At 33.5% G+C, this 11,901-nt stretch overlaps 1 protein-coding gene across 1 annotated transcript; it reads right to left on the bottom strand.

Moving 5' to 3' along the window:
* Position 1: 1 nt before the first annotated feature.
* On the bottom strand, positions 2 to 9,673 carry LOC111054977 (neuronal acetylcholine receptor subunit alpha-6). Its single transcript, XM_039420080.1, has 6 exons — positions 8,732 to 9,673; positions 7,804 to 7,958; positions 3,551 to 3,595; positions 2,733 to 2,839; positions 1,312 to 1,513; positions 2 to 163 (listed from the first exon to the last, which is right to left on the bottom strand). The coding sequence occupies exons 1-6, from the start codon at positions 8,787 to 8,789 to the stop codon at positions 2 to 4; spliced, it is 729 nt and encodes a 242-aa protein (XP_039276014.1). The 5' UTR covers positions 8,790 to 9,673.
* Positions 9,674 to 11,901: the final 2,228 nt, after the last annotated feature.

The raw sequence follows: 11,901 nt of genomic DNA, 5'->3' as shown, positions 1-11,901 counted from the left end.
ACTAACCCATGGTTGTAAAGATGATGACGCTTCCTTGGACAAGGCGTGGTCTCTTGAACTTGAATTCCAATTCAAATCTCTTGACTGGATGGATAATTGGTGGAGGTTTTACCACCTCAACAACCCATGCGGTATCTCTACCAAACGCATGCATCTCAAATTCCTGTCATCAGTGCAAAATACAAGTTAATTCCACTAGAATTTATATCACTTTGTATAGCTGGCAGATCGTCTAAATATGTGTTTCAGAGGTAATAACTGAATCACTGATTGGAAAAAGGGAATGAGTCCACTGTACCCAGTTTCTAAAAAAAAGAAAAAACATCATAAAATCTTCATTTGACTTTCATCAGTTATTGACCGAGCGAACTGAGGCCTAAGCTGTGTCCACACTAAACAAATGTTCGACATACATATTTGTTGAAACAGTTAGGGCAAATTTTATTATGTTTGGCAAACAAAGTTTGCCCGTGGCCACTGAAAAAACAAAATATTTGTAAGTAGGGAGAACAGGTTTTTATGTTTTACAGCTGAGAATGTTTGGAAAAACAGTAATTTTTTGTTTGACAAACAATGATTGTCCAAACTTTTTAAAATGTTTGTCCCTGAGCCCCTCAACAAACATGTTTGCCGAACATTTGTTCAGTGTGGACATGGCTTTAAGATTAAAGTCGACGGTTTTTCATTTCTCTATGTTTACAAGCGGTAAGTTCATGGATGATTCTGATATAGCACAGTCAGATAAGGTGCTATTAATTTTCGATAAACTGTTGACATAAAATGTGTTCGTATCCCAATGCATTAGCTTTCATTGTATTCTCATTACCAATGCACAAATAAAAAAAACTAATTTGGAAATCATCCAGAAAAAAATAATGTTGGATTTTAAAGGACAATGAATGTAACAAGGATACATTGAATAATGAAGATTGAAAATTGAAATTTATTACAAAAGAAACAATAGGTGATTACTATATAAAGCAAAAACAATCTCACTGAGTGCATAAATATGATGGCTACTATAACGACAGGACAACAATCACTTTTTTCCTTGAATGATATACTAATGGAGTATTTTGATAGGGCTAATTGATTGTTTAATTACAGAAAATAACTAGTATCCTTGAAATATTTCTTTTAAATAATTATACACGACTAGTTCTTGAGAATGACTTGAAATGTCAAAACTAGTCGTGTACCTACCTATAATTTAAAAGAACAATTTCAAGGATACTAGCTTTTTTCTATAACTGTGCATGTACTAATAATATTATGTGAAACAAATAATAAATAAATCGTGTCTCAACTTACCTCCACTTTGAAATAGATGTCGAGGTCACTGGTTTGTGGAACACCAATGAAAATCGAGCATTGATGCTCATCAAACGGCCATAGACTGAAATCTAGTCCATTGTAACAAGTATTCACAAAAGTCTTAGTAACAGTTCTCTTTACAACACCATCATAGCTCAATTCACAAAATACTCCTTCATAGTTTTCATCAATCTTCCTGCTGTAAAAGATAAATTTCTCATCAAATTTGAAACTCCATATACTAATATTGGCCTACCATACTAAATATTGAAAACGTAGACAGTAAATATAATTATTGATTTTGAAATACCGGTATATTTGTATTCATTATAATGTGTTTTGAAGAAATCAACAATGTGTCTAGATTCATATACAGTAGTATATATAATATGAAAAACCTATATAATATTCTGCATTATACCATAGACCTGACAACTGAAAGCTCAAAAACTGATATAGTTATGGGAACAAGTGGAGTAGGCAGCAATGAAATACATAAATATTTCCTCATGCAATGTTGTCGCTCGCTCGAGTTGCCCGGAGTTCGCCCGTCACTCATGAGTTGTCAGGAATCGACTGCAGCTCAGTGTTGGCATAACTGTAGATCAGAACGCGTCACTTTTGCATCGGTGGGGTTTGGAATTTGAGAAATTCGGCTCAAATACAGCCATTTATATATTCGTTTTTGGAAAATAATCGTTGAATATTTCCACAGGAGAAATTCGTTCTTTAAACAAACATACATAGTTTTTCATCTCTTCCAGTTGAAAGCATTCAAATCCAAAATAATATCTCATTAGAAAAATGAGATAGGCCTAAATACAATGGCCTTCATACAATACATACAATAAATACAATGGCCTTCATTGTATAGGCCTAAATAGTGAAGGAGAAGACAAGTAACTATTAATTGTAATTCAGAAAATTCTAGCATCACCTAAATCCTATTCTCCCTTCAAACATCCCACCTTATCCAATAGGAGACTGCAAGGTAGCCTATCATTCAAGTATTACTGCAACCTGTTTGATTTGGTGAGTCAATTCTTTCATTTTATGCATATTGTGTTGTTTGCATGGGATTTTTGAAGAGATATTGCATCGTTTTTAAATAATAAAATCCACTAATATATCATTTCTTATTTGAACCAGATATTATTTTGTTAAGGCCCACTTGACCCCATCTGATATATTCGTGTTTTGGCCAATTATGCCATTATCAAGTTCCCAAATCTTGGATTTACCGGTTGTCTTCAAAATAAAGGGTACCGCTCTGGTAATTCAATAAAAACTATCAAGCAGACCTGTAGATTTTTATTATTGATAGGCTTTCATAATTTAGGATGTGTCAAAATAAATGAAAAAATACCGTAAACAGTAAATTTTTGGTTACATGACGTAACAAAAAATACAGTATTTACCGATCTAGGGATGTTAGAACAGGAGTCCAAATCTCATCACATTCAATAAAGATGCTACTTATGCCTGCATCTTTGGGATTCCAAACCAAATTTTCATCTTTCCATGTCTGAAAGAAAATGTTGAAAATGTTTTTAGAAAATGCAGATTGGACCTAATATTTCCACTATTATTCCATACATCCTTTATAGATGTTATTGAAGTTCTCTGCAAAGTGTTTATAGTTCTTTAGATTAACTATAACTACTGTATAATGTACGCCTCATCGAATAACTAATACAGTAATATAAAATGGAAAAAATCTTTATCAGGCGGAGTTAGGACTTAGTCCTAAGTAGTTAAGTCCTCTCTACCACTCAACCTCAACATAACAAATGCAATTGAATAAATAATACAGTGTAACTTAATATATAAATAAACATACATTAAATAATAAGGTGGAATGATATGGACAAGTATACTTGTTAATGTAAATTTCTACCATTCCTAACGAATAATTTCGTAATCAGTATTTTCAACAAAGTAGGTTACAGAAATAGACATTCCTACCATAATGTAAATAATCAAGTAGAACACATTTCTTTACATTATGATAGGAATATCTATTTCTGTAACCTACTTTGTTAAAAATACTGATTACGAAATTATTCGTTAGGAATGGTAGAAATTTACATTAACAAGTATACTTGTCCATATCATTCCACCCATTCACTATGATTGAAGATAAAATTTATAAGATAATATTTTGCTCACCTCTTAATACAACCAAATTCAATCAACAAATTCATCAGAAAACATAAATGGTTCAACAATATCTTACCATATTCATCCATAGAGTCACTTCCAAGCTTTGCATGTGATCTTGCTGAAAAATATAAAGCAGAGATGACTTCTATATACATTAAAATGGAAACAATATTTTACGAAATGTGGGTCTATGAAGCCTATCAAACTTGTAATCCTGCAATAGGGATTTTAGGTATTCTTTACACTATTCTTGGTCGCTTAGTCCGGAGGCTCTTCAAGGCACACCCTCCATCTAGAGAAAGCAGGAATAGTTTAAGTGCGTATTACACGATCAAACATTTTATTAAAGATATTTGATCAACGATCTTTCATGGTGAAATGGATCAACGTTTATCAAATATTTCATATAAAACGGGTCTAATAGGGAATCAGATCGTTGATAAAAGTTGGTCAGATTCTTTACAAATATTTTATTGAGCATTTGGATCTCAAGAAAGTACTCCTTGTATCCTAAAAAAATGTTCATGATGACTTCAAACGTGCCTGAGCAATAGATCATTTCAGTAACCTACAATAATTTATTATTGAAAAAGTGCAAGTTCAGTATACTGTACATATTTTAAACATATATATGAAGACTTCAGAGAAACTTAATGGATTTAAGATGGCTCACAACATATTCTGAGACTATAAAAGCAGCAGTTTTATTTCCATTGTAAGCACGTTGGATAAATTCAATCTCAATAGAATATCACAATTTGACATATGGGCCAGTCAACACAATACAATAAAAACAGGGTTTATACAACACAACAATAAACAGCCACAGTAGGTACATTGAACTCAAATTTACCTTATGCCTACGTCATATGCTTTAATACCTTATTATTTATTTCAAAATCCCTTGAATAAAAGGGAGAAGGGAGAGTAGAAGGGATTATTTACAAGGAATATTTCTAAACCTTCTGTAATTAAGCTGCCTTATTTCAATGGGAAGCCTATTCATAAGTCTGACTGCGGCAATAGTGGGGCTTTGATCTGTCTTGTGGAGTCTGCTTCTTGCTACATGAAAGATTGACTAGATCTTGTATTATGTGTGTGTGTAGAACTTCTCAACTCCATTTTATCAGGATTAGCTTTTAAGAACAGTAAGCATTGTATATATATATATATATATATATATATATATATATATATATATATATATATATATATATATAATGAAAAGAGTGTTAATGTATGTAAACTCTTGAAAAGTTCTCTACAATGCTCACGAAATGGAGCTCTGGCAATGACTCTGACAGCCTTTTTCTGCATTAGAAATATATCTTGCGCTTGTGCTGCACAACCACAAACTATCAGGCAATATTGAATATAAGAATGAAAAATTCCAAAATAGGCCTGACGAATGCAATCCTGGTCCAGCTCACCACAAAGACGTTTGAGGGCAAATACACTGCTGCTCAACTTATTTTTCAAACTAGCAATGTGATGGGTCCAAGTTAGAGTAGAGTCCACAATGGTTCTCAAAAATTTCTGAAACTTATTATTTGTACTATTGAATACAGATCTATTTTTAAGCCCAAAGGTGATAGTAGTTGTTTTATCTGCATTAAGAAGCAGCTCATTAGCATTCAACCAAGTTTGAACTACCTTCAAATTAGACTCAGATAGTCATGAACAAGCTATAATGTTATCTGATTGAACAATACGATAATTTAATATGTCTAACGCTGTCCAATGACGAGCTTGGAATGGTGAGGCAGAGAGGAATTGGTTGCGTCTTGGACTAATTATTTTTGTTATGTCTACATTAAGTTGTAAATAGTTGTAGGGAAGCCATATACAAGTATTAAACTGGATTTGTTTGCAGTTGTGTTTCTGAATTCTCGGTATAATATAAACAGTATCATCGGCATAAGAATGCATTTCCTGTTTGATGTGAGTATTATTTTATCAATTATTAGATATCATTATTGGTGCTTTGTGTGTAGCGTGGCTCTATATAGAGCAGATACCTGGACGCTCAGAAGGCAGGAAGAAAAGAGATTGGAGGCCTTCGAAATGTGGGTGTGGAGGAGGAGGGAGAGGATCAGCTGAATAGACAGGGTTTGGAATGAGAAGGTACTGCTTAGAGTAGGAGAGGAAAGAAATATTATGGCAATGATAAGAAGACAGAAGCGAATTTGGCTGGGACATTTGCTGAGTCATGGCGGCCTCCTTGTGATGGAAGGGGCTGTGGTGGGAGGGAGGGTGCTGGGGCGGAGGAAAGTGAAGATGGTGGATGATGTCAGGGAGGAGGGAAAATACTTCATGCTGAAGAGAATAGCACAGGATTGATTGATTGATGGATTAAGTACTTCACTGAGAACATCAAGACAGAGAGGAATGAAGAAGGAGGAATCGTGTATGGTCTTGCCCTAGGGCAGAACACTGATGATGATGATGCTGATGATGAAGAAGAAATAATTTTGTAATAATGTTTTTGACTAGTTTTTTTAGAAATATTTGTAAAGACGTGTGATAAAGCTATAGGTCTGTAAATTATTCATTAACTCCTCATTCATTATAGTTTCCTCCTTATAATAGGTTATTATAGCACTATTTATTAATTTTTGCTGAGTGTGATGCCCACATGAGCTCCCAGGCTTGTGCGTTCGTAATGAGATGGATGATGATGATGATGATCCACTGCTTGGGTTCCAAACCACCAGGAAGCAATTTTCAAATTCATAAAAGATATATATTCAGAGGAGTCAGCTCTTCAAGCAGTCAATATTGGGATTAGGAGGCTCATGGAACTTATCGATGGCTTTTATCATCGCGACCAAAGAGTCAATGGCTGTTAAAAACTCGAATTACCTAATATATAGGAAATACTCTTTGAAAAGGGTTCCTTTGATATATTATTGATGTTATAATCCCATATTGTCCTAGCGATTTTTTTCTTTTCAACACAAAATTATTCACTGCATCTCAAATGTATTCCCTAAACCTAAAAAATAGGGAAGATCTTGGTCCGTTTTCGGTGAATCTGTTATTATGTATATTGTTATACATTCAAAATAAGTAATCATGGCAATAATTTAAGGTATTTGCTTCATTATGGCCAGCCTTTATTTATCCCTCAACTGCTGGAGTGACACAGAATACAGTGATAGTGAATTGAAGCATATATCCAGTTTTGGATGGTTGCAGCCTGAAGTGACATCTCATCACGCCAAGCCGTTTGGAATGGTCGTCAGTGGCCAGCTTTACAGTAAATGTAATATAAAACATAACCTAAAAGGGTTATGTTTCGAAGGGTTCGAAAGTGGATTATCGAATTTATTGTTCTCACTCTTTTTTATAGTAGAAAAAATATGAGATTCTCAGAAATTTTTCAAAAAAAATCATGAAAACTTCTCCTTAATTGAAAACTTCTCCTTACCTATACATAGGTAAGACATGTGCCTGCTATTCACGTTGGACTCGTGACAAGAGTCAATTTTGCTAAATATAATTTATGTGTTTTAAATCACTTCCCGGTTGTTCGGACTTGAGGCTGTCAGTCCTCTCATCTCTCATCACCATCATTATCCATCACACACGCACGCTTGTATTTAATGTGGGCATCGTTTTTTGTAAAGCGTGAAGACTTCATAGGGCATCAATGTATAGCCACCAAGGCATAGCATTACAAAATAAATGTATAAGGCTATGATCAATCGTATTGTTGATAGATTTATTATTGGGGGTGATTTCAGTGCCAAAAATAAATATTGGGGCTCAAGATTAATCAATCCAAAAGGAAAATAACGTATTAGGGCTGTTCAAGAATGCAGGTGTTACACTATATCGTCAGGTATATTGGCCAACAGACAGGAACAAAATACCAGACTTGATAGACTTTTTTGTGTTTAGAAACTTTGTATATAACAATATGAAAGTAGAAAAATGTGGAAGAATGTGATGATTTAAGTTCAGACTACACTGCTGTTATATTGGAGGTCAGTAAACAATTAGTAATGAAAGAATGTCAGCTAAAACTAGTGAATAGAGGAACATACTGGGAAAAATTCCAACAGACCCTAGAGGAGCATAGAATAAACCTTTATGTACATATTAGGAATGTACCTCTTTTTATTAGGAATGAAGAAGTACTAGACTCTGAATCGAAAAATTCACACAAGATATTCAAGTGGCAGCTTTGGAAAGTACACCATGCACAGTCCAAATGAATAAAAGGCCAGATGAAAGACACTATCCTCAAAGTGTAATTTTAAAAATAATGTCAATTTAATACCAGCTTACACATTAACAACTAAAACATTAGCAGAAACTCACAAAATCCATATCAATTGGGAAGATTGTAGTATTCACATGAACTTTGGTGGAAGTAGTTTGGACTGGTCTTTCCAAGTAGTTTTCTAGCAGATTACATCGCAGAACTAGTCTTGGCAACAGCTCAGTTTCACAGTTGGAATTTCCTTCAACGACTCCTGGAAAAATGTTACTTTTTGGTGAAAGTTTAAGTAGTAGATCACAAGAAAGCATCCATGCCTATGTAGTTCTATCTCTGATTAAAAAAAATGGAATATATATTTTTTATTGCTCATTCATTACACACAAATATTAAATTCTTATGTATATCTATGTACTATAGTTTATGGTGACTCAAAAATCTCATCATCACTTGTTGGCTGTTGCTACACATAATTTCACTTTTTATTTTATTTAGGATTTTTATTACATTTATTGATTAATAATCACACATATTCATTTTTCAAAAGTTGTTATTCATCTGATAATTACAACATTAATCAATCAAATTAATTTAGATGAAAGTAAAATTAATAAAAACTACTTGTAGAACCCTTTATTATTAAAAACTTTAAGATATTTCAACGACTAGTTTCGACCATAACTTACCGTAGGTCATTTTCAAGACATTTCAACTTGAAAATGACCAAAGTTATGGTCGAAACTAGTCGTTGAAATATTTTAAAGTGTTGAATAATAAAGGGTAGGTACTACAAGTTTTTATTAATTTGTACAAAAGTATCCCATTTAAGTGAAGTGTTTTTATGAAAGTGAAGTATAATAAGGAAACACTGTAAGCTGGGAACAAATTCTATCTGAAGGAGTTGTGGATAAACTATTTATTTCTGAAATAAATCATGATAACGTACTATTATCATAAAATCAAAATCATTATTTCATCAGAGATACATTTCTTAATAAGACTATTAATGACAAGAATATTTCAACTTACCTGACAAATATTTCATGAGGATTATCAGGGCAGTGCTGTAAAATACCATTCCATTCATATTTAAGAATCAACTTCCAACAAAAATTACTGGAAAAATGAATAATTTCAGATCGGTTGAACTAGGATATATTATCAGGAAATATGATACCCTGAGTTACTCCCCATTTTCAGCTTTACTCCAATTGGAATAGACAAGTTTTTATCTAGTCTGTGGCAGTAGTATTTTTACTACTGTTAATAGCCATTATCATTTCAACGATAGGCTATGTCACTTAAACTGAGGATACGAATAGAAGTATAAAGCTGGGTTTACACCAAAGTTATTAACAAAATGTTAATAGCTTAATCCTTATAGATTCTATTAAATTGAACGGAACTTGACAAACATATGCTCATCATGTGTATGATAAGTTATATTCAATCTAATGTCTATAAGGATTATGTTATTAACATTTTGTTAATAACTTTAGTGTAAACGCAGCTTGATAAAACTGGGTTTTCATGTCATTTTGGGCGAATTTATGAGTTAGCAATATGAGTTGTACAAATCTTATTATATCGATTTCATTTGTAAATCAATTATTGTATTGTATTTAGATCCATTAAATGAAAGATTAAAAATTAGATTATGCAATTTATTTGTAATTAATGAAAATTACTATCAATTTACTTGTAGAGAATTCAGTAACCTTGAACAACACCGACGTGTATTACTGTATCTAATAAAAAAATTAAAACAATATGGGTTTGGAAACACATTTATAGAATTTATAGAATATAATAGCCCAAGTAAGATTTGTGCTGTTTTAATTTTCTGTTTACTGTTTTTTTCTCATGCGCTACAGGCAGTAGTTTTACTTTCCTTGCCCTATTACCATAGGTAAGGAAAGTATTGCTTTCCGAGAAAAATTAAGGTACCCGAATTTCTAAATTTCTATACGTTTCAAGGTCCCCTGAGTCCAAAAAAGTGGGTTTTGGGTATTGGTCTGTATGTGTGTGTGTTTGTGTGTGTATGAGTGTATGTGCGTCTGTGTACACGATATCTCATCTCCCAATCAACGGAATAGCTTGAAATTTGGAACTTAAGGTCCTTACACTATAAGGATCCGTCACGAACAATTTCGATCGAATGCAATTCAAGATGGCGGCTAAAATGACGAAAATTTGGTCAAAAACAGGGTTTTTTGCAATTTTCTCGAAAACGGATCCAACGATTTCGATCAAATTTATACCTAAAAAAGTCATTGATAAGCTCTATCAACTACCACGAGTCCCATATCTGTAAAAATTTCAGGAGTTGCTCCCCATCTATGCAAAGTTTGATTTTAGATTTTCAATTATCAGGCTTCAGATACAGTTTAAACAAAAAATGTCAAGTGGAAAAGATTGAAAATCTCTACAATTAATGTTCAGTAACATTTTCACCTAAAATTTAAAATAAGCTCGAAGTTCGAGAAAATAAGATTATTAAATTGCAAACTGTTGGCAACTGTTGATTCTATTAAATCATTTACTACTAGCCGTCAGGCTCGCTTCGCTCGCCATATCCGTCTAGCCAGGGGGCTCCGCCCCCTGGACCCCCGAATGGATCGTCCAAGAATGAGATCAGCAGGCTCGCTTCGCTCGCCTGCATTTTTCATTTGAGCATTTTTATCATATGTTAGGACAATCCAGTCGGGGGTCCAGACTAAACGTCTGGCTAAACGGATATGGCGAGCGAAGCGAGACTGACGGCTAGTAATATAATATTCCCAGGATTGAAGTAGCAGTGCCCAATCAATTTTTCCGCGATAAATGCATTTAAATCTTCAACTTGGTGCCAACCTAACAAAGTCAACTAAACTTAATGCCAACCTGACAAAATTATTAATTTAGTTGCCAGTTAACAACTGTTTCGAAGAGGTACTCTATCTAGATTATAGTTCTATAGTAACATATGATATGGAAATTTCAATTATAATTAAGAGATTGGGAGAAGAAGAATATACATGCTAAAAGACGAACTTTAAATCCTTAAAAACAACCCTTAGAGTTAAAATATTGCCAAAAGATTTCTTAGTGCGCCTCTAAAGGGCCAACTGAACATACTTACCAAATTTGAACGTTTTTAGTCCGGTAGATTTTTAGTTATGCGAGTGAGTGAGTGAGTGAGTGAGTCAGTCAGTGAGTGAGTGCCATTTCGCTTTTATATTATAGATGAAGATATAGCAGACTTCGTGTGTCTGCAGCGTTATTGTTCTGTCACCAGCTGGCTTAGATCTTTAAATAGTAGACTTGAGTTGCGCGGGAACACTAGCGTCAGTTGATCAATTTTCATAACGGCAAGGAAAGTTGTGTGAGTGCGCCACACCAGATTTTTTGTAATGTTTTGATATTTTCAATAACAATCATAGACTAGACTCACATTTTTTCAAATATTTACTTCATACTAGTTTATTCTTCTTTTTATTATTCAATTTTATAATGTTTTTACCTTGTTAATTATATTTTGTTCATCTAATCACACTGCTGGAAACGTGATCAGTATAATTTTTAAGATACTAGTCAATTCCTATAATTAATTCCTGTCCTTCCTATTGTAATAGTGTGATATTGAGAGGGTATTATTGTAGTTGTTTTTGTGTTTCTTATATTGTTTTTCAGGTTTTTGAACTGAAATGAACTTTGATTCTAACTGTATGTTGAACCCTGTGTTTTTAGTGTGAGAATTGACTCTGTCTTGTTTGAATTTGCTAACTTGTTGCTCAGTTGTCAAAATTAAAGCAATTTTCGTGCATTTTCCAAGTGCAGTTTCAATTTCATGTCGAAAAAGCCACTGTATTTGAAAATTGTACGAGCATTGACCTTTTTGCAGCTTTGGCTTTCCCACTGGAAGTTATGCTCAACGCTCGTGGAGGGGGAATAATTTTCAGTGAAAAGGCTACAGTTCGAATTGAGACGTAACTGGAAAAACATGTAACGGTTGCGAGCCTCGGTCCTCTGATTGGGCCCATTTCCCATTCAGAGGGACAAATTGTTATGTTTCAGTTATCAGTAATTTTTATCTAGATGAATAGAAAACCAAATTTTATAGAGTTAGTAGGAGTAGAATCAGGAAATTATTTGTGTGCGTGAGTTCAAGTATAGTGAGTTTTATTAAAGCGTATGTGAGTGTTTCTGAAGAGTCTAAG

Source organism: Nilaparvata lugens, chromosome 2, assembly GCF_014356525.2.
Source record: "Nilaparvata lugens isolate BPH chromosome 2, ASM1435652v1, whole genome shotgun sequence".
NCBI classification, from domain to species: domain Eukaryota; kingdom Metazoa; phylum Arthropoda; class Insecta; order Hemiptera; family Delphacidae; genus Nilaparvata; species Nilaparvata lugens.
Note: the sequence above shows the minus strand (reverse complement) of the source record. Positions and strands in the feature narration are given on the sequence as shown.

Excerpts from the sequence above, each read along its gene's own strand:
- LOC111054977 (XM_039420080.1), bottom strand. The coding sequence starts at position 8,789 with ATGAATGGAATGGTATTTTACAGCACTGCCCTGATAATCCTCATGAAA. Across the intron at positions 7,959-8,731 it reads CCTCATGAAATATTTGTCAG|GAGTCGTTGAAGGAAATTCC; the intron begins GTAAGTTGAAAT and ends ACATTTTTCCAG. Across the intron at positions 1,514-2,732 it reads GTTCTAACATCCCTAGATCG|CAGGAAGATTGATGAAAACT; the intron begins GTAAATACTGTA and ends TATCTTTTACAG.